The sequence below is a fragment of the Anomaloglossus baeobatrachus genome, chromosome 10 (assembly GCF_048569485.1).
Source record: "Anomaloglossus baeobatrachus isolate aAnoBae1 chromosome 10, aAnoBae1.hap1, whole genome shotgun sequence".
In the NCBI taxonomy this organism is placed as follows: domain Eukaryota; kingdom Metazoa; phylum Chordata; class Amphibia; order Anura; family Aromobatidae; genus Anomaloglossus; species Anomaloglossus baeobatrachus.
Genome location: NC_134362.1, coordinates 46,012,675 through 46,034,094, shown reverse-complemented (window position 1 = coordinate 46,034,094; position 21,420 = coordinate 46,012,675). Strand labels below are relative to the sequence as shown.

Below are 21,420 nucleotides of genomic sequence, written 5' to 3'. Positions count from 1 at the left end.
CTTGAGAGCTTTGCCAATTCTCTGGAACGCACTACCAAGAACAATTTACTTAATTCGCAATACCCACAGATTTAAGAATGCCCAAAAGATGCATTTCTTTAGACTGGCCTATCACCTCACCTCACTCATCGAACTATTTGTATTTTACCCTTACAAAATCTAATTCCAAATCTGGTCATTTGTATCATCTGTTTAGACCCTCCATGCATTTAATAGCACTTGTACTTGTACATACTGGCTGGCTACTGGTTCATGCAGCATTTTTTGAATTTCCTATTTTTTATATTGATGGGCTGGACCATACAATACAAGCACTTTTTACCATTTACCTTTTGTTCCTCCCCTAATAGAATGTAGTTGTCATGGTCGTCTCTCTGCTGTAAGAGATTTCTGGGTCTGAGTCTCACTTTACCTGGTGAGACGCTGCTATTTAAATGTAGTTTTCTTTTGCATAGAGAGGGTTAGAGCCTCAGACGCCTGATCAGGGGTTTCCATTTTGGACAACTCACAGTCCCTTTATATACCTTCTGCTACCAGGAGAGGGTGCCGGTTATTCTTGATTTATTTGGCTTCTGGTCTTCAAGGTGGAAGGAGCTGCTGTTACCCTCTATTCGAGTTGCTGTTGTGTCTGCAGTCCTGGTGCTGACTGCATCAGTCTGTTGTTGTGTTTTCCCTCTGTCTTCCTTTCCCAGTGTGTTGTTTCAGTACAAGACTAGTAATCCTTACCTACTTACTCCCTAGCCAGGGACTATTTTAGGGTCATCTCAGGGGTTCAGGTTCTGGCTCGGTGACAGGTGAGAAACCTGTATAGGAACTGGCTAGGAGTACAGGATACAGCGGCAGGTGAGCGAGGAAGTGCCCATCTTCCCTCTCACTAGCGCTAGGGCTCACCGTTGTTAAAGTGTCCCCGGTGTACTCCTTGTTTGTCATTGTATTTCCCCTCTTTAGTTGTGTTTTTGGCCTCACGCCGGACCTCCCCTAGTCCGAGCATGGCAGTAGTGTTGCAAGTGGGACCCTCACTCCTATTATTTTCTGTTGAATTGTGTTATTCTGTAATATCTGATATTGTCTGTACATGTCCGCTTTGAATTGTAAACTGCTGTGGAATATATTGGGACTATATATATCAAATTATTATTATTAAAGTATATAGGGAAGATAACCATAGACCACATATATTTGTCGGGATTAAAGGGGTGGTTCACCCATTTTTTTTTATTTTCTCTATGAGTTCCACTTACCATTATAGGCGTTTTCTTCATTGGCTTCTATTTCCAGTTCTGGCACTGAGCGACGCTATCCTGCAGCTCAGTGCCTGTCACATGACCCCCTGGTATCCTCTTACGTCCCGTCAATTCCAGGCTCTCAAACTTGACGCTTACGTCAGAGGATGCAGGTGCCACTCTCAGTGATTAACTGGGCTGTTGGCGGTGACTACCGCACGTCACAGCCCAGCATCGAGAGGAGGATCCGGAGGATAGCACAGTGTGGAGGGGTGAAGACAGAGCGCGCGCTTAGCATCCGTCAGATGTGGGAGGTACGGGGCACCAGTGTGGAGTACAGGGGGGGGGGGGCTTCTTCTGCTGAAATCACCCCTGTCACGTAAGTATGTGATCACACTATCCGCCCGCTGTTCTCAGCTGTCAGGAGAGCCTGCGGTGTCGGCAGCGTGATCATGTGCTCCTACAGCAGCACAAGTGACCGGACGCTGCATGGGACCAGTCTGCTCCACTCTGTCACCTGCACAACAAGTTCCAGTGTGGAGACAGTTAGTGACATGCTCTGCCCCGACACATAGTGTGCTGCATGTCACTATCTTGCTCCAGTCTGTGACTTCTGCTGCATTGGACCCACTTTCTCCACTCTCACCTGCACAACAAGTCCCAGATTGGGACTTGTGCAGGTGACCGGATGCTACATGTCACTAACTGTCTCCATTCTGGGACTTGTGCAGGTGACCGGATGCTACATGTCACTAACTGTCTCCACTCTGGGACTTGTGCAGGTGACCGGATGCTACATGTCACTAACTGTCTCCATTCTGGGACTTGTGCAGGTGACCGGATGCTACATGTCACTAACTGTCTCCACTCTAGGACTTGTGCAGGTGACCGGATGCTACATCTCACTAACTGTCTCCACTCTGGGACTTGTGCAGGTGACCGGATGCTACATGTCACTAACTGTCTCCACTCTGGGACTTGTGCAGGTGACCGGATGCTACATGTCACTAACTGTCTCCACTCTGGGACTTGTGCAGGTGACCGGATGCTACATGTCACTAACTGTCTCCATTCTGGGACTTGTGCAGGTGACCGGATGCTACATGTTACTAACTGTCTCCACTCTGGGACTTGTGCAGGTGACCGGATGCTACATGTCACTAACTGTCTCCACTCTGGGACTTGTGCAGGTGACCGGATGCTACATTTCACTAACTGTCTCCACTCTGGGACTTGTTGTGCAGGTGACCGGATGCTACATGTCACTAACTGTCTCCACTCTGGGACTTGTGCAGGTGACCGGATGCTACATGTCACTAACTGTCTCCATTCTGGGACTTGTGCAGGTGACCGGATGCTACATGTCACTAACTGTCTCCACTCTGGGACTTGTGCAGGTGACCGGATGCTACATGTCACTAACTGTCTCCATTCTGGGACTTGTGCAGGTGACCGGATGCTACATGTCACTAACTGTCTCCACTCTGGGACTTGTGCAGGTGACCGGATGCTACATGTCACTAACTGTCTCCATTCTGGGACTTGTGCAGGTGACCGGATGCTACATGTCACTAACTGTCTCCACTCTGGGACTTGTGCAGGTGACCGGATGCTACATGTCACTAACTGTCTCCACTCTGGGACTTGTGCAGGTGACCGGATGCTACATGTCACTAACTGTCTCCACTCTGGGACTTGTGCAGGTGACCGGATGCTACATGTCACTAACTGTCTCCATTCTGGGACTTGTGCAGGTGACCGGATGCTACATGTCACTAACTGTCTCCACTCTGGGACTTGTGCAGGTGACCGGATGCTACATGTCACTAACTGTCTCCACTCTGGGACTTGTGCAGGTGACCGGATGCTACATGTCACTAACTGTCTCCATTCTGGGACTTGTTGTGCAGGTGACCGGATGCTATATGTCACTAACTGTCTCCACTCTGGGACTTGTTGTGCAGGTGAGAGTGGAGAAACTTGGTACTATGCCGCAGAAGTCACAGAGTGGATCAAGTTAGTGACATGTATTATCCGGTCACCTGCACAACAAGTCCCAGAGTGGAGACAGTTAGTGATAAATGATAAAAGCTCTATTACCATGATTAGGCAGTGCACACAGGAAGGAGGGGAGGGAACAGTTTGGGTGGAGCTCAGAGTGGGTGTGAGAGATTGCTAGTTATTGCAAAGGATTATGGAAGTTGTAGTAACTGATCCCAGGAAGTCAAGAGAGTGATTAACTCCATCAGAGCTGGAGCCATATATGAGGATGTGCTGCTAGAGCACAATAAAAGGTAATATTGCTAAAATAACATGATAGATGTGTGGAGAGGCACATATTTGCCAGATTTATGAGAAAAAAAAAATCAATTTTGGTAACTGGACAACTTCTTTAAATACCACCAAAGCTTTAATTATGAAAAAAGGCACCTACCTTCTTTTCGACAAGGTCCATGGCGAGTCTCTTCAGTGTCACATAATTGGTCTCACTTGGGTGTAGATGATACGCCTCCCGACATAGACCTATCTGGAGCCTGATGGTTGTTTTTCCCTGAGAAACTTTATCCAAAGTCATTATGAAAATCTTTAGAATACTGGACTCTCCCCAACTAGTCTAGATTTATGAGACGTTTACTGGGTATTCCTTTCTTCTTACCCCACAAATGGAAGGAAACATTTACCGACCAGCAACTTGCACATTATAATAACCCGTCTCTCACTTCCGGTTGATAATAATCCAAAATCCTGTAACAGAAATCCTGTGTTTCTTGAACCGAATACGAAGATATAAACATGCGGATTGTAGAAATGTACCGAGTGGTAATCCAATAGTTACAAAAATCAAAGCAATCCGGCAAATAATAGTCTCACTGTGATGTTTTCCTCTGATGTTTAACTTTAGTCCTTTCCAGGAAGTCCAAAGAAATCCAAACACGTATTACTCATTTTTCTTTAAGGCTTTCAAAAGATTAACACGTCCAGTGTTGATGTTAGCCGGGTAAGATTTCCAGCGTTAATGAGTGCGGTTAAGTAGTTGTCACTTGACTTTTGTTTCACTCTTCTTTCTGAATAATAAAGAAAACGATCTGGATATTAATTATCAGCGGAATCATGACAGAATCAGTAATGTTCCGTCTCGTAAAGAGGAGAAAAGAATCCTAATCAGTGATCGGACCTTAGCCTCGTTAATTCTATAATAGACCTATATCTTTTTGGAAAAGTTGATAATATAACATTAAAGGCCGCTTTACACGCAACGGCATCACTAACGAGATGTCGTTGGGGTCATTTAATTCGTGTGACGCACATCCGGCCTCGTTAGCGATGTCGTTGCGTGTGAAACGCAGGAACGACTGTTAACGATCAAAATTACTCACCTTATCGTTGATCGTTGACGCTTCGTTCCTTTCCCGATTATCGTTGCTGTTGCAGGACGCAGGTTGTTCGTCGTTCCTGCGCAGAACACATGGCTACGTGTGACACCGCAGGAACGAGGAACATCACCTCACCTGCGGCCGCCGGCAATGAGGAAGGAAGGAGGTGGGCGGGATATTCCGGCCGCTCATCACTGCCACTCTGCTGTTATTGGACGGCTGCCGTGTGACGTCACTGTGACGCCGCACGAGCCGCCCCCTTAGAAAGAAGGCGGATCGCCGGCCACAGCAACGTCACAGGGAAGGTAAGTCCGTGTGACGGGTGTAAGCGATGTTGTGCGCCACGGGCAGTGATTTTCCCGTGACGCACAACTGACGGGGGCGGGTACGCTCGCTAGCGATATCGATACCGATATTGCAGCGTGTAAACTGGCCTTTACCGTAATGAATGTATTGGATAATAATGATAAGTAGATAATTAGCTGGAGAAGAAGCGTCTTAAAGTAGGTCAGATTATACAGTCATTGCCGAAAGTGTTGGCACCTTTGAAATTGTCCCAGAAAATGATTGCAGTTTCACAAGTTTTTTTTCCATTATGTGTATTGGAACAACACACAGAAAAATTGTAGACATAATTTCACACAAAACTACAAAATTGTTGGCGCCCTCAACTTAATATTTGGTTGCACACACACTTTATAATAAATAACTGCAATCAATGGCTTCCTAAAACCATTAACAAGCTTCTTATACTGCTCAACTGGAGTTTTGGACTCTTTTTTGTACACTGCTCCAGGTCTCTCATATTTCTCCCAACAGCATTTTAAGATCTCTCCACAGGTGTCAATGGGATTTGGATCCAGACTCATTGCTGTCACTTCAGAACTCTCCAGCGCTTTCTTTCCATCCATTTCTGGGGGCTTCTTGAAATATGTTTGGGGTCATTATACTGCTGTAAGATCCAAGACCTAGGACGCAAACACAGCTTTCTGACGCTGGGCACTACACTGCAACTCAAAATCTTTTGGTAATCTTTAGATTTCATGATGTCTTGTACACAGTCAAGGCACCCAGTTCCAGAGGCAGCAAAACAGCCCCAAAACATCTTTGAGACTCCACCATATCTGACTGTAGGTACTTTGGTCTTTTCTTTTGTAGGCCTCATTAATTTTTTAGTTAGCAGTAGAATAATGTGCTTTACCAAAATGCTCTATCTTGGTTTCATCTCGCCACACGGCACATTCCCAAAAGGATTTTGGTTACCTACGTACATTTTGGCAAACTGCAGTCTAGCTATTTTATGTCTCAATGTCAACAGTGGGGGTCCTCCTAAGTCTCCTGCAATAGTGTTTAATTTCATTCAATTCTTTATGGATATTTTGCACTGACACTGATGCACCCTGAGCCTGCAGCACAGCTTGAATTTGTTTGGAACTTGATTGGGGCTGATTATCGACTATCCTGTGTTGCAACTTTTTATCAATTTTTCTCTGCTTTCCACGCCCAGGGAGATTAGCTACAGTGCCATGGGTTGTAAACGTCTTGATTATGTTGCGCACTGTGGACAAAGGAACATCAAGATCTCTGGAGACCCAATTGTAACCTTGAAATTGTTGATATTTTTTAACAATTTTTGTTCCCAAGTCCTCAGACAGTTCTCGTTTCCTCTTTCTGTTCTCCATACTTGGTGTGGCACACAGACAAACAATGCAAAAATTGAGTCAACTTCTCCCCTTTTTATCAGATTTCAGGTGTGATTTTCATATTGCCCACACCTGTTATTTGCCACAGGTGAGTTTGTACGAGCATCACATGCTTGAAACAAAGTTGTTTACCCACAATTTTGAAAAGTTGGCAACAATTTTGTCCCTCCCATTTTTGGACTTCTGTGTGAAATTATGTCCAATTGACCTTTTTTCTCTTTTGTTGTGTTGTTCCAATACACACAATGGAAATAAACATGTATAACGAAATATGTGTAATTGATTTTCTTGGAGGAATACTTCATTTTCTGGAACAATTTCAAGGGTGCCAACACTTTCAACCATGACTGTATAAAAATACAAGGAAACAGGAGATGAATCAGAATTTTGTGAGGTTTGCTATTCCTATTCTAAATTATCTTTGATGCTTACCCTGTTCAGAATATTAAAAGATTTATATATTCAGAAGTCTAAATGGTAAAAAAATCAAATCCAGCATTGCAGAGACCTTGATAAAGCTTGAGCATTTATTTAACTGAAAAAAAGGACAATGAACTGCTCAGCTGTGCCAAGGGTGTACTGAGCGCCTGTGTTAGTTTACACAGTCATTTGTGCTGACAGTCTCCCTTTAAAAATGAAACTGTTCTTTGCACAAACTTTGCATGAATCAGTCAGACAAGCAATTATTAGAAACTTTGTAATATATATTACTGGAACATTCTGTTTCTTTCTCCACTTGTACGCTACTTCTTCCCCTTCTCCCTACCTCCTAAACTCACCATCTAAGCAAAATAACTCAATTCGCTCAAGTTGAGCATCTACTGACTGCACAGAGTGATGCCAGGTATGACAAGACACATAATGATGGTATTGAGCTTTCTAACAAGTCTTTTACCTCCCCCAAGAGCTTATCACTACTGCTGTAAAACGTCTTCTATTCAGTCGCTTCTGTTTGTGTGATAATTAAAGGGAACCTGTCACCAGGTTTGGTGACTATAAGCTGCGGCCATCACCAGTGGGCTCTTATATACAGCATTCCAGAATACTGTATACTGTTTCTCCAGCTCCTCCTATCAGTCTACAAAAAACGGACAGCATACTAATGGCACACTGATCCATAGTGTAACGCTTGACTCTGGAGATGGTAGAGCAGCGAGCAGGAGTGGACCCAATGAACCACAGGGGGACCCCGGACTTCACTTTAAGTGGGACGGGCTTGACTAAGCACCCACCGTTAGGTTGACCCCAGGTGCCACGCCAAGGGCAGTGACCAGGACTATGCCAACTGACCCCCAGGGCAAGGACGGACACATATAGAAAACCGGCAGAGTCTCTAGTGTAGACAGGAACCACCATGATGGCTGAGACAGGTAGCACGGCCAGGACAGACAGGTACAGTCACTAGTATAGATAGGAATGTGACACTCCTGGACTATCGGGTCGTCACAGGGTATTGCACAATCTGCCCTTCCGTGCAGTATCCACCTCCTTTTTGGTTTTGAGTCCCTAACCATATGGTGTTGCCTACATCAGCTAATCAAATCCTAGATACACCCTGCACCACACCCACCAGACACACCAGTGGACGGCTTGAGTGGAATAGAGTCGCCCACCTGGGGGTTTGGGGAGGGGAGGTGAGGAGTGTCAAGAGAAAGTAGTCTGTGGAGTGAAAGTGAGAGGAGGTCAGAAGTGGGGCTCCTGGGAAACAATCTAGGTGGTAGACGGTGGTCTGGGCCTAGAGGAGTCGGACCCCCGGTCGCAGGGGATTGTGGCAAGGGGCACGGACCTGTCGAGGAGGACAGCCAGCGGTCTTGCACGATCACCGGTCCGGGACCGAGGCATGATGGGGTACGTGGACCCTAGGTTAGGGAGTAGCTTCAGGCAACCCAATAATTTATCCGAGGAGAACGGAGCCTTCAAGATTCTTTCCCACCAGCTCCAAAATCGGGGCACTAGTGCAACGAGGGGGATACGACTTTCCAATCCAAAACGGTCCAGAAAATCCCAAGCGTGAGCCCTAAGAGCAAGCTCCCACACTTAGCCATAGTGGGGAGCAGGACCCGGTGAGTTTCACACTACCAGGACCACCAAAGAAGTAAACTTAGTGCCAGGAGGCAGGTCATGGATCACCAGGCAGCATCATTGGGGATGGGACCCGAACTAGCTCCCCTCAGCGGCAGTGGTGTCCAGAGACTTGGTTTACCAGTTGTCGGTGTCTGCTTAATGGACTGAGTGAGTACCATAGTGACCCCCTGCAACTAAAGGCATTTCCTCTCTAAACACTGAGTCCCGGGGTATTCCCTCTACCCGTTGAGGGTTCTAACACCTGGCTGCCCAATTCCATCACCCCCAGGTACTTCCAACTGCAGCGGTGGTACTCCTAATTACCACATACCACGGGTGGCATCACGAACTCTATAAAATCCCTTGTAAATACCCCCCCTTCATTTGAGTGGCCACACAACCCCCAGGTCCGGAGACCCTCGATCCACTGAGAACCCGGATCCGAGCAGCTCAGCTGCTGACACGGGGGTGGCACAGGAATCACCGGAATGGCTGAGGCTGATAGTATAGCCAGGGCGGACAGGCACTGTCAATAGTATAGACAAGGACCACTGTTGTGACGACTAAGGCAGGTAGCAAGGCCAGAAAGAACAGGTACAGTCACTAGTATAGACAGGGACCCCAGGGATGGTTGAGGCTAATAGCATGGCCAAGGTGAACAGGCGGTGTCACTAGTATAGACAGGGACCACTGGGACGGCTGAGGCAGGTAACACGGTCAGGACAGACAGGTACAGTCACTAGTATAGACAGGAACCACCAGGACGGCTGAAGCTGATAGCACAGCCAGGGCGGACAGGTGCTGTCACTGGTATAGACAGAAAACACCGGGACGGCTGAGGCTGATATCATGGCCAGGGCAGAGAGGCACTGTCACTAGTATAGACATGGACCACTGGGAAGGCTGAGGTAAGTAGTACGACGAAGATGGACAGGAACAGGGTACCAGCAGAGCAAGGAAACGGGAATGTACACTGGCTAGGCAACGGACAGTGGACAAGGGGACCTGACAACTAGTTGGCTAGGGAACAAACCACTAACTACCTAATAGCATAGCTCAGGCACCTCCCCTAGTGGGAGAGTGCCTTAAGTACCCACTGCCTTTCAGCAATAGACTCAGAGGCATTTCCTGGAAATGACACGGAGAAGGGCAGCGGTGCGCGCGCATGCCCTAGAAGCACTCTCTCGAGGACCAGTGTGGTACCCACAGACACCGGGAAGGGGAAGCCGAGGACACCCACATGGAGAAGTGTGGGGAAGCCAGCGTGAGCATTGTGCCTGTATGATTATAATATACACCCAGCACTTGTTTTACCAGTACAATTCTTAGAAGAAAAAAAACATATTTGATCACTTCCCAAGGCTTCAATGGCCTTTCTCATGTTTCAGCAGCCACTTAGTGATAGGATTATCTTATTGATTGAAGTGGATAGTAAATTCTGCAGATAGAGATGGGCAAAGTATATTTTCCATTCCCTCTCTAGTAAATTTAATATATATGAGAATCTTTCTGACCCAGCGATGATTATATAAGACAGTGTTTAAATGTAAGGGATGATTTATGCAAAGCCGCAGTCACAATAGTTCCTTTCTGTGTCACCGATAATTCATTTCATTGAATGTATATCTGTAATGTATATGGAATAGACGGATGTATCTGGCTAATGTCTGTACCTTTCAGAAATGCATACAGCGATGTGCTCAAAACAAAGCTCAGATATTCCGAGGTGTGAAGAATGACTGGGAAAGTCCGAATTCTGATCAACTTTTCAAGGTCAAACCAAACCGGGAAAAATAATTAATAAGTAAAAAAAAAATAAATATATAAAATTCCTCTTTAAAATAAAGAGCGTATAATAAAAGGGTTCCTTGGTTTAACCCATTCACCCACAGGCAATTTTCCATTTTTCGTTTTCTCCTCCCTTTCTTCCAAGAGCCATAACTTTATTATTTTCCCATCAATGTAACCATATGAGGGCTTGTTTTCTGCGGGATGAGTTGGGCTTTTTAGCGACACCATTCCTTCTGCCACATAATGTACTGGAAAAAGGGAAAAAAATCCAAGTGCGATGAAATTGCAAAATAGTGCAATTTCACAATAGTTTTTCAGGTTTTTTAATTACCATATTGACTTTATGGTAAAACTGACCTGGCAGTATGGTTCCCCTGGTCAGTACGAGTTCATAGATACCAAACATGTATAGTTGTACTTTTATCTAACTTGGGGGAAAAAATTTAGAAGTTTGTAAAAAAGAAAAATAAAAAAAAAAATTGCGTTTTTAATGTAATTTTCCAAGACCCGTAGCGTACTCATTTTTCAGAATTTGGGTCTCAATGATGGCTTATTTTTTGCGTTTTGAGCTGACGTTTTTAATTACATTGTTTTTGTGTAGATATGATATTTCCATCTCCTGTTATTGCATTTAAATGCAATGGTGCGACAATTAAAAAAACATAATTTTGGCTATGCTGTGTACTGATCAGATTAATTGATTTTATATTTTGATAGATCGGGCATTTCTGAACACAGTGATGCCATATGAGTCTATTTTTATTTTTTTTATTGTTTTATTCTCAATGGGGGCAAAAAAGAGGTGATTTTAACTTTTAGGTTTTTTATTTTTTTTCTGATTTTTTTTTTAAAACTTTTTTTAATTGATTTTACTAGCCCCCCCCCCCAGGGGACTTTATGGCTGCACAGTCCAATCGCTTGTCCTGATTTTCAATCATTTTTATTGTATTTTAAATTTGAACAAATACAACAGAATAAATTTCATTAATAAATTTGTTCGACTACATTATGAATAAGTATATTTACATTAACCATTTAGTATATATAGGGGGTAAGGAAGGCGGGGTTAGGGAGGATAAATTAGGGAAGAACAACTTTATTGGGGGCAAACCTGGGAAAGATCAAGGAAAAAATTTGGGAAGGGTAAGTAGTAAAAGGGAGAATTAACCTTAATCGCTTGTCCTGATCAGAGCGATGCTGCTGCATGGCTCTGATCAGCAGAAATGCTGATCTCCTGTGAGTGCCGGCGCTCTGTCGGCTCTCACAGGAAGTGAGTCATGACAGCATCAGGGGTTATCATCTGACCCCGCGCTGTCATTACAACACATTGGCACCCCATGATTGCAGCACGGAGTCGTCAATGGCGGCAGGGAACTACGCGATCCCCACCATGGCTCTTTAAATCGTGCTGTCAGAGTTTGACAGCGTGAGCTAACAGGCATGGGTGGATCAGAGATCCACCTGGGCCTGTTAGCCGTACATGTCTGCTGATCAAATCAGCAGACATGTGTGGGTATTAGCACAGGCTCGCTGCTGGAGGGAGGTGACCAAGGACATATCAGTACATCCTCGTTTGTAAAGGGGTTAATTAATAGGAGTTTTACTAATAAGATGAATTGTGATCAAATTATTGTTGGTAGCCCATTCTACCAAAAAGCATAGTAAGACCTTTTCTTTAGAGTTGGCTTTTTTTTACTTTGTTTTTACTGCTTCGTCACCAGTTGTAGTCAAATCACACAACTGGAATTTGATGATGGAAATGTTGTGTAACACGAGGAATGCAACATTTTCCTGCTTACATGGAGGTAAAGAAAAGCAAGTACCGTACTAAGTTGTGCAACAATGGAGAGAGGGGGTTTTTTTTTTACATTTATTTCCTTTAAATACAACATTTGCAAAATTGTTAAGTTCCCACAATGCGTTTTGGGTGATTTTTGATGTTCCAAATTAAAAAAAAAACCACAGCATCCGTCCGTTCCGGCAAAGTGTCAGGATTTATAGAAACCTCCTGCCCATCATTTAAAACAAACCCAGTATGGCGCGTGACAAATGCAGTACAGAGGGTTTTTGCTGTTTTTTTGCTGTTTTTGTGGTGGGTGCAGCTAGATATAACAATCAGTGAAAACCATGAATGCATTTCATCGGCTAACAGTGGCGGTAATATGACGCTATCACCCACTGTATACACCTATATACACACATAACATACATTTGCATACACATAACACATACACCTATATACACAACACATAGACCTACATACACATAACACATACACCTATATACACATAACACATACACTTATATACACATACACCTATATACACAACACATAGACCTACATACACATAACACATACACCTTTATACACATAACACATACACCTATATACACATAACACATACACCTATACAGTTAGGTCCAGAAATATTTGGACAGTGACACAAGTTTTGTTATTTTAGCTGTTTACAAAAACATGTTCAGAAATACAATTATATATATAATATGGGCTGAAAGTGCACACTCCCAGCTGCAATATGAGAGTTTTCACATCCAAATCGGAGAAAGGGTTTAGGAATCATAGCTCTGTAATGCATAGCCTCCTCTTTTTCAAGGGACCAAAAGTAATTGGACAAGGGACTCTAAGGGCTGCAATTAACTCTGAAGGCGTCTCCCTCGTTAACCTGTAATCAATAAAGTAGTTAAAAGGTCTGGGGTTGATTACAGGTGTGTGGTTTTGCATTTGGAAGCTGTTGCTGTGACCAGACAACATGCGGTCTAAAGAACTCTCAATTCAGGTGAAGCAGAACATCCTGAGGCTGAAAAAAAAGAAAAAATCCATCAGAGAGATAGCAGACATGCTTGGAGTAGCAAAATCAACAGTCGGGTACATTCTGAGAAAAAAGGAATTGACTGGTGAGCTTGGGAACTCAAAAAGGCCTGGGCGTCCACGGATGCCAACAGTGGTGGATGATCGCCGCATACTTTCTTTGGTGAAGAAGAACCCGTTCACAACATCAACTGAAGTCCAGAACACTCTCAGTGAAGTAGGTGTATCTGTCTCTAAGTCAACAGTAAAGAGAAGACTCCATGAAAGTAAATACAAAGGGTTCACATCTAGATGCAAACCATTCATCAATTCCAAAAATAGACAGGCCAGAGTTAAATTTGCTGAAAAACACCTCATGAAGCCAGCTCAGTTCTGGAAAAGTATTCTATGGACAGATGAGACCAAGATCAACCTGTACCAGAATGATGGGGAGAAAAAAGTTTGGAGAAGAAAGGGAACGGCACATGATCCAAGGCACACCACATCCTCTGTAAAACATGGTGGAGGCAACGTGATGGCATGGGCATGCATGGCTTTCAATGGCACTGGGTCACTTGTGTTTATTGATGACATAACAGCAGACAAGAGTAGCCGGATGAATTCTGAAGTGTACCGGGATATACTTTCAGCCCAGATTCAGCCAAATGCCGCAAAGTTGATCGGACGGCGCTTCATAGTACAGATGGACAATGACCCCAAGCATACAGCCAAAGCTACCCAGGAGTTCATGAGTGCAAAAAAGTGGAACATTCTGCAATGGCCAAGTCAATCACCAGATCTTAACCCAATTGAGCATGCATTTCACTTGCTCAAATCCAGACTTAAGACGGAAAGACCCAGAAACAAGCAAGACCTGAAGGCTGCGGCTGTAAAGGCCTGGCAAAGCATTAAGAAGGAGGAAACCCAGCGTTTGGTGATGTCCATGGGCTCCAGACTTAAGGCAGTGATTGCCTCCAAAGGATTCGCAACAAAATATTGAAAATAAAAATATTTTGTTTGGGTTTGGTTTATTTGTCCAATTACTTTTGACCTCCTAAAATGTGGAGTGTTTGTAAAGAAATGTGTACAATTCCTACAATTTCTATCAGATATTTTTGTTCAAACCTTCAAATTAAACGTTACAATCTGCACTTGAATTCTGTTGTAGAGGTTTCATTTCAAATCCAATGTGGTGGCATGCAGAGCCCAACTCGCGAAAATTGTGTCACTGTCCAAATATTTCTGGACCTAACTGTATATACATAACACATACACCCATATACACATAACACATACATCTATATACACATAACACACATCTAAATACACATAACACATACACCCATATACACATAACACATACATCTAAATACACATAACACATACACCCATATACACATAACACATACACCCATATACACATAACACATACATCTAAATACACATAACACATACACCCATATACACATAACACATACATCTAAATACACATAACACATACAACTACAGTATATACACATAACACATACACCTACATACACATAACACATACACCCATATACACATAACGCATACACCCATATACACATAACACATGCACCTATATACACATACACCTATATACACATAACACATACACATATACACACTTACACCTATATATACATGACACATATACCTATATACAAAACACATACGCATATATACACACATAACACACACACCTATATACACATAACACATGCACCTATATGCACATAACACACTTATATATACATAACACATACACCTACGGTATATACACATAACACATACACTTATATATGCATAACACATACAACTATATATACATAACACATACACCTATATACACTTATATACACATAACACATACACCTATATACACCTATATACACATAACACATACACATACAGTATATATACATAACACATACACCTATATACACCTATATACACATAACACATACACATACAGTATATATACATAACACATACACCTATATACACCTATATACACATAACACATACAGTATATACACATAACACATACAGTATATACACATAACACATACAGTATATACACATAACACATACACCTATATACACATAACTCATACAGTATATACATATACACTTATATACACATAACACATACTCCTATATACACATAACACATACAGTATATACATATACACCTATATACACATAACACATACTCCTATATACACATAACACATACAGTATATACATATACACCTATATACACATAACACATACACCTATATACACATAACACATACAGAATATACATATACACCTATATACACATAACACATACTCCTATATACACATAACACATACAGTATATACATATACACCTATATACACATAACACATACTCCTATATACACATAACACATACAGAATATACATATACACCTATATACACATAACACATACACCTATATACACATAACACATACAGAATATACATATACACCTATATACACATAACACATACTCCTATATACACATAACACATACAGAATATACATATACACCTATATACACATAACACATACACATACAGTATATATACATAACACATACACCTATATACACCTATATACACATAACACATACACATACAGTATATATACATAACACATACACCTATATACACCTATATACACATAACACATACACATACAGTATATATACATAACACATACACCTATATACACATAACACATATACATACAGTATATATACATAACACATACACCTATATACACCTATATACACATAACACATACACATACAGTATATATACATAACACATACACCTATATACACCTATATACACATAACACATACAGTATATACACATAACACATACAGTATATACACATAACACATACAGTATATACACATAACACATACACCTATATACACATAACTCATACAGTATATACATATACACTTATATACACATAACACATACTCCTATATACACATAACACATACAGTATATACATATACACCTATATACACATAACACATACTCCTATATACACATAACACATACAGTATATACATATACACCTATATACACATAACACATACACCTATATACACATAACACATACAGAATATACATATACACCTATATACACATAACACATACTTCTATATACACATAACACATACAGTATATACATATACACCTATATACACATAACACATACTCCTATATACACATAACACATACAGAATATACATATACACCTATATACACATAACACATACACCTATATACACATAACACATGCAGAATATACATATACACCTATATACACATAACACATACTCCTATATACACATAACACATACAGTATATACATATACACCTATATACACATAACACATACTCCTATATACACATAACACATACAGTATATACATATACACCTATATACACATAACACATACTCCTATATACACATAACACATACAGAATATACATATACACCTATATACACATAACACATACACCTATATACACATAACACATGCAGAATATACATATACACCTATATACACATAACACATACTCCTATATACACATAACACATACAGAATATACATATACACCTATATACACATAACACAAAGGCAAACTGATCGTCTAATGGAAAAAAATGTAATGAACTTCACACAAAACAACTAAATTACCTATAGAGCGATTTCCCTATGAAGCGGTCACCCCATGTTGAGCTTCCGGTGATTTCCTTCTTAGCATACTTGTATGTACTTCCCTGCATTGTGATCATTCCCAACATTGTATGTGTTAACCATTTATTTGCTGCCATACATTTGTAAAGAATCTGCTCCCCAAAAAGAGCTGTGTGATATGGATCACACCACTGGGGCGGATAATGAGAGAAGAGGGTCCCTGTGCAAGAATAATACTTTGCAGTCCAATATCTCATCATAATGCACAATTCCTCTTTCTTTCGGTGAATATAGGCCCCTCTTACCTCTTAGGCCCCTGTGTGGCTGTACAAGTTGCACCAATGTTTTTTTGCCTCTGCATTTAAAAGGTTTGTCCACTACTTTTAATACTAATGACCTATGCTAAGGTTAGGTAGTCAATATGAGATTGTGGGGGTCTATTCACGGCACTGATTAGCTATTATCAGGGTATGGAGCGGAACAGCACAGCTCCGAAGACTGGTAGAGGCCACTTCTGAGTACGATTGTCAACCGTCCACAAATTCCAAGATGGTCTATAAAAATAGGACACTGTTTTTTCCTGTCCATAAAAATAAAATTTAGGGCGCCCGTGGGGGAAGGGAGGGTGGGAATAAGGGGGAGCCAATGTTAAATCCACAGTGATCAGTTATTGATAATCTTTCCTAACAAAAGGTCATCAATATTGAAGTAGTTGACGACCTCATTAAAGGATTATTCCCATCTCCAAGATCCTCTCACAATATGTAGTAGGTATAATAATAATAATATTATCAAATACCTCTAATTACAAATATAGTATAGTTCTCCTGATTAGCTGTCTCTTACCTCATGTGCAGGGCATTGCAGCTTAGGTATGAATGTATATAATCGACCAGTGAAGAGGATAGAACATTTATAAGAATAACAAGCATCCCAGTGGGACTTAAGTGATCTTGAAATATTAAAGCAGAGTACTCGTGATGTTACTTTCAGTGTATTTTGTGTTATGTCTTTATATGCAATTTCGGTTAGGCAGACTTTTTTTTTTATTTGTTGTATATTTTAACAAAAATTTGAATAGGACAAAATAAAATCTTTTTTTAGCATCAAAATTATGGCACATATAGAGTAAAACCCATACACATCAGAGGGTTGGCCGATCCCTACATGATTGTATTTTTCTAACTTTATTGTACATGAATGCAACCATGCAAATGCTTTATATATATATATATATATATATATATATATATACAGTACAGTCCAAAAGTTTGGAAACACCTTCTCATTCAAAGAGTTTTCTTTATTTTCAGGACTCTGAAAATTGTAGATTCACATTGAAGGCATCAAAACTAGGAATTAACACATGTGGAATGAAAATTTGTTTTATATTCTAGGTTCTTCAAAGTAGCCGCATTTTGCTTTGATTACTGCTTTGCACACTCTTGGCATTCTCTTGATGAGCTTCAAGAGGTAGTCACCGGAAATGGTTTTCCAACAGTCTTGAAGGAGTTCCCAGAGATGCTTAGCACTTGTTGGTCCTTTTGCCTTCACTCTGCGATACAGCTCACCCCAAACCATCTCGATTGGGTTCAGGTCTGGGGACTGTGGAGGCCAGGTCATCTGGCGTAGCACCCCATCACTCTCCTTCTTAGTCAAATAGCCCTTACACAGCATGGAGGTGTGTTTGGGGTCATTGTCCTGTTGAAAAATAAATGATGGCCCAACTAAACGCAAACCGGATGGAATAGCACGCCGCTGCAAGATGCTGTGGTAGGCATGCAGGTTCAGTATGCCTTCAATTTTGAATAAATCCCCAACAGTGTCACCAGCAAAGCCCCCCCCACACCATCACACCTCCTCCTCCATGCTTCACGGTGGGAACCAGCCATGTAGAGTCCATCCGTTCACCTTTTCTACTAAGACACGGTGGTTGGCTCCAAAGATCTCAAATTTGGACTCATCAGACCAAAGCACAGATTTCCACTGGTCTAATGTCCATTCCTTGTGTTCTTTAGCCCAAACAAGTCTCTTCTGCTTGTTGCCTGTCCTTAGCAGGGGTTTCCTAGCAGCTATTTTACCATGAAGGCCTGCTGCACAAAGCCTCCTCTTAACAGTTGTTCTAGAGATGAGAAGGTGTGTCCAAACTTTTAATCTGTACTGTATATATATATATATATATATATATATATATATATATTTCATTTTCAGACCAAGAGGGGCTTATTATTAAAATAAAACAGTGATGGAATCCTTTTTAAAATATTGCTCCTAGAGGAGAATATGGTTCTTCACAAAGACACCATCCATATGCGAAATAGTGGTTGGTAGTGAAGACAAAGCCACATGGCACATAAAAAGACATATACCCTGTCTCATAATGTAACTGTGGGATAGCGAGGGACTATGCCGTTCCTCACGCTATTGGACCCAAGAGTATCCCTGTTCTTTTGGTTACCCCTGATGGTGGAGATGCCGGAGTCTTTACTATAGCCCTAAGTAAAGCTGTTCTGTTCCTCCCTTCCTCCCCACAGGGAAGGAGTGGGCAGGAATGTGATGGAAACACAGATGAGACAGACAGGAATAACCGAAACTCAGTCACATTGCACACTCTCAGGAATAAACAGTGAGCAAATAAAGGGAAAATCAAAAGAACAAGTTCAGCAACAAAAGGACAACACGGGTTAACACCACAACCGCACACAACAATAATATCACAACCACCAATAATCCTGGATAAATCCACCTCTCCAGGCCAGTATAGGCAAGCTATAGCTGGCAGTATAAGGAACCGTCCAGCCAGCATATATAGGAGGAGAGCAAACATGACTGGCTTTCCCATAGCATATGACCAAGGAGACTAACAAGCATTGATTAACTCTTGCTAGTCTTCCCATGAACCACAGGTCTGTGAGTTGCTGCCCGAGTCACCCTGCGCTGATCACAGACATCAGGGAAGTTAGCAGGCAGAGTTCAGGAATCTGAAGTGTCCCCAGATCCTGACACCTCCATGACAAATGGTGATGCCTGCAAACCTGCTTGTGACACCCTGGCCCTGAAAAGTTGAGAAGTGACTATACATTTGTCATCTATAGTCACCCTACAAGTATGGGCACATGGCATCTCTACTATTTCCTAAAGTCTATTTTCTGAAGTGTTTTTGGACGTCTCTTGATTCACTTTTGAAGTGCCAAGATGGCCACCCCAGTGACATATGGTGAAGTAGTAAGTCTAAATTAAGCCTTCACAGCAAGGGACAGGTAAGGGAGGCATGGAAGACCTACAATGAGTGCACAAAATACCATTGTGGTGGCCATCTTCCATGCAAGAGGACTGTAAAACCTTTCTTTGTTGAGGAAGAAGAGGAATATTGAGGGCACTAGGTAGGGTGACTATAAGTGCCAAATAAATAGTCATATTTCAATGTAAGGGTGGAGGGTTGCTTAAAAACTGTTCAAGGTTGTACCAAAAAAACCCCCAAAAAATCACTTGGCACTATTGTTACTCTTAGACGGATATCATTAGACACTCATAGATGTTGTCCAAACAGATTAACAAATAACGTTATATGCGGCTATGATAATCCAGATTCACTATAAAATGGCTGCTGCATTCCCTGCCTCTGATTTTATACTGGCTATGATAATTTCTTCTTATTGGCTGTGCTACACCATGTGATGTGATAAATGCAAGGTATCATGGGAAAGCCCGCCCCCAGCTATGTTCAATGTCATGTGAGCCTTCACTGGCCACACAACGGCCACTCTATATTAGGGAATTGATATTCTAACCTAGTAATTGTCTCGACAATAACAAAGGCTAGTGATTGGCTGCAGCGATCACTTGAGGTATATAGCACAACATTGCTTTAACTAAATAAACAGAAGGCTGGCAGGAGGACAAAAGACACGAGTGGGCTGGAACGGCGGAGCACAAAAGATGAGTATACTTTTTTTGTAATTTTCTCACCGCTAGTAGTTGTGGCCACATTTTTAATAACATGACTTGAATTATAACACCAGACTTTTTACTTTGCACTTGGCATGTGACTTATTTTGCTCGCTTGATCATCTTGTTTCGGAGATGTTTGCCAACTTTCCTAGAACACCCTGGATACTTCAGGAAAAAAAGGAGACCTTTCAGATTCTCGGAAGAGCTGGCAAATCTTGCATGCACCATAGACGTTTTCCACAAAGCAGCGCTTCCTGATGGTTTTCTGTACACGGCGCTGGGATGTTTTGACATCAGATTGACCACAATGTCACATTCAGGTAGTGTGTAAGGGCTGGGTGGGTGGAAGGGCCATAGACAGTAAAAAGGGGCATGGTTATCTAAAAAAAAATCTCTATGGTCTCCCACAAAACTATTTGAAGCAGTTGTCCCCAAATGAGGTATAATATGTCAAAGTCTATCAAATTTCATGTCTATTTTTGTTTGACCTTTCCGGTATTTCAGAGATAGTATAATTAAAGATCCGGCCGGGGACCATAAGGAGATACCAAACTAAACCATCCTTGGTCCCCGTCCGGCTTCTCAAAGTGCCACTGCAGTACATGAACCGGACCAGTTCTATCTCCAGCTATGATCCCCATTCAAAGGCGGCACTGGACCAGTCTCATCTCCAGCTATGATCCCCAACCGACCGGACCAGTCTCATCTCCAGCTATGATCCCCAACCGACCGGACCAGTCTCATCTCCA

At 41.9% G+C, this 21,420-nt stretch overlaps 1 protein-coding gene across 1 annotated transcript in view; it reads right to left on the bottom strand.

Moving 5' to 3' along the window:
* Positions 1-21,420, bottom strand: part of LOC142255070 (serine/threonine-protein kinase D3-like) — a 100,551-nt gene that overhangs the window by 76,948 nt on the left and 2,183 nt on the right. The window contains exon 2 of the mRNA XM_075326513.1: positions 3,658-4,288. Coding sequence (XP_075182628.1) covers positions 3,658-3,798 — 141 coding nt within the window. The 5' untranslated portion in view covers positions 3,799-4,288. The remainder of the gene's footprint in view (positions 1-3,657; positions 4,289-21,420) is intronic.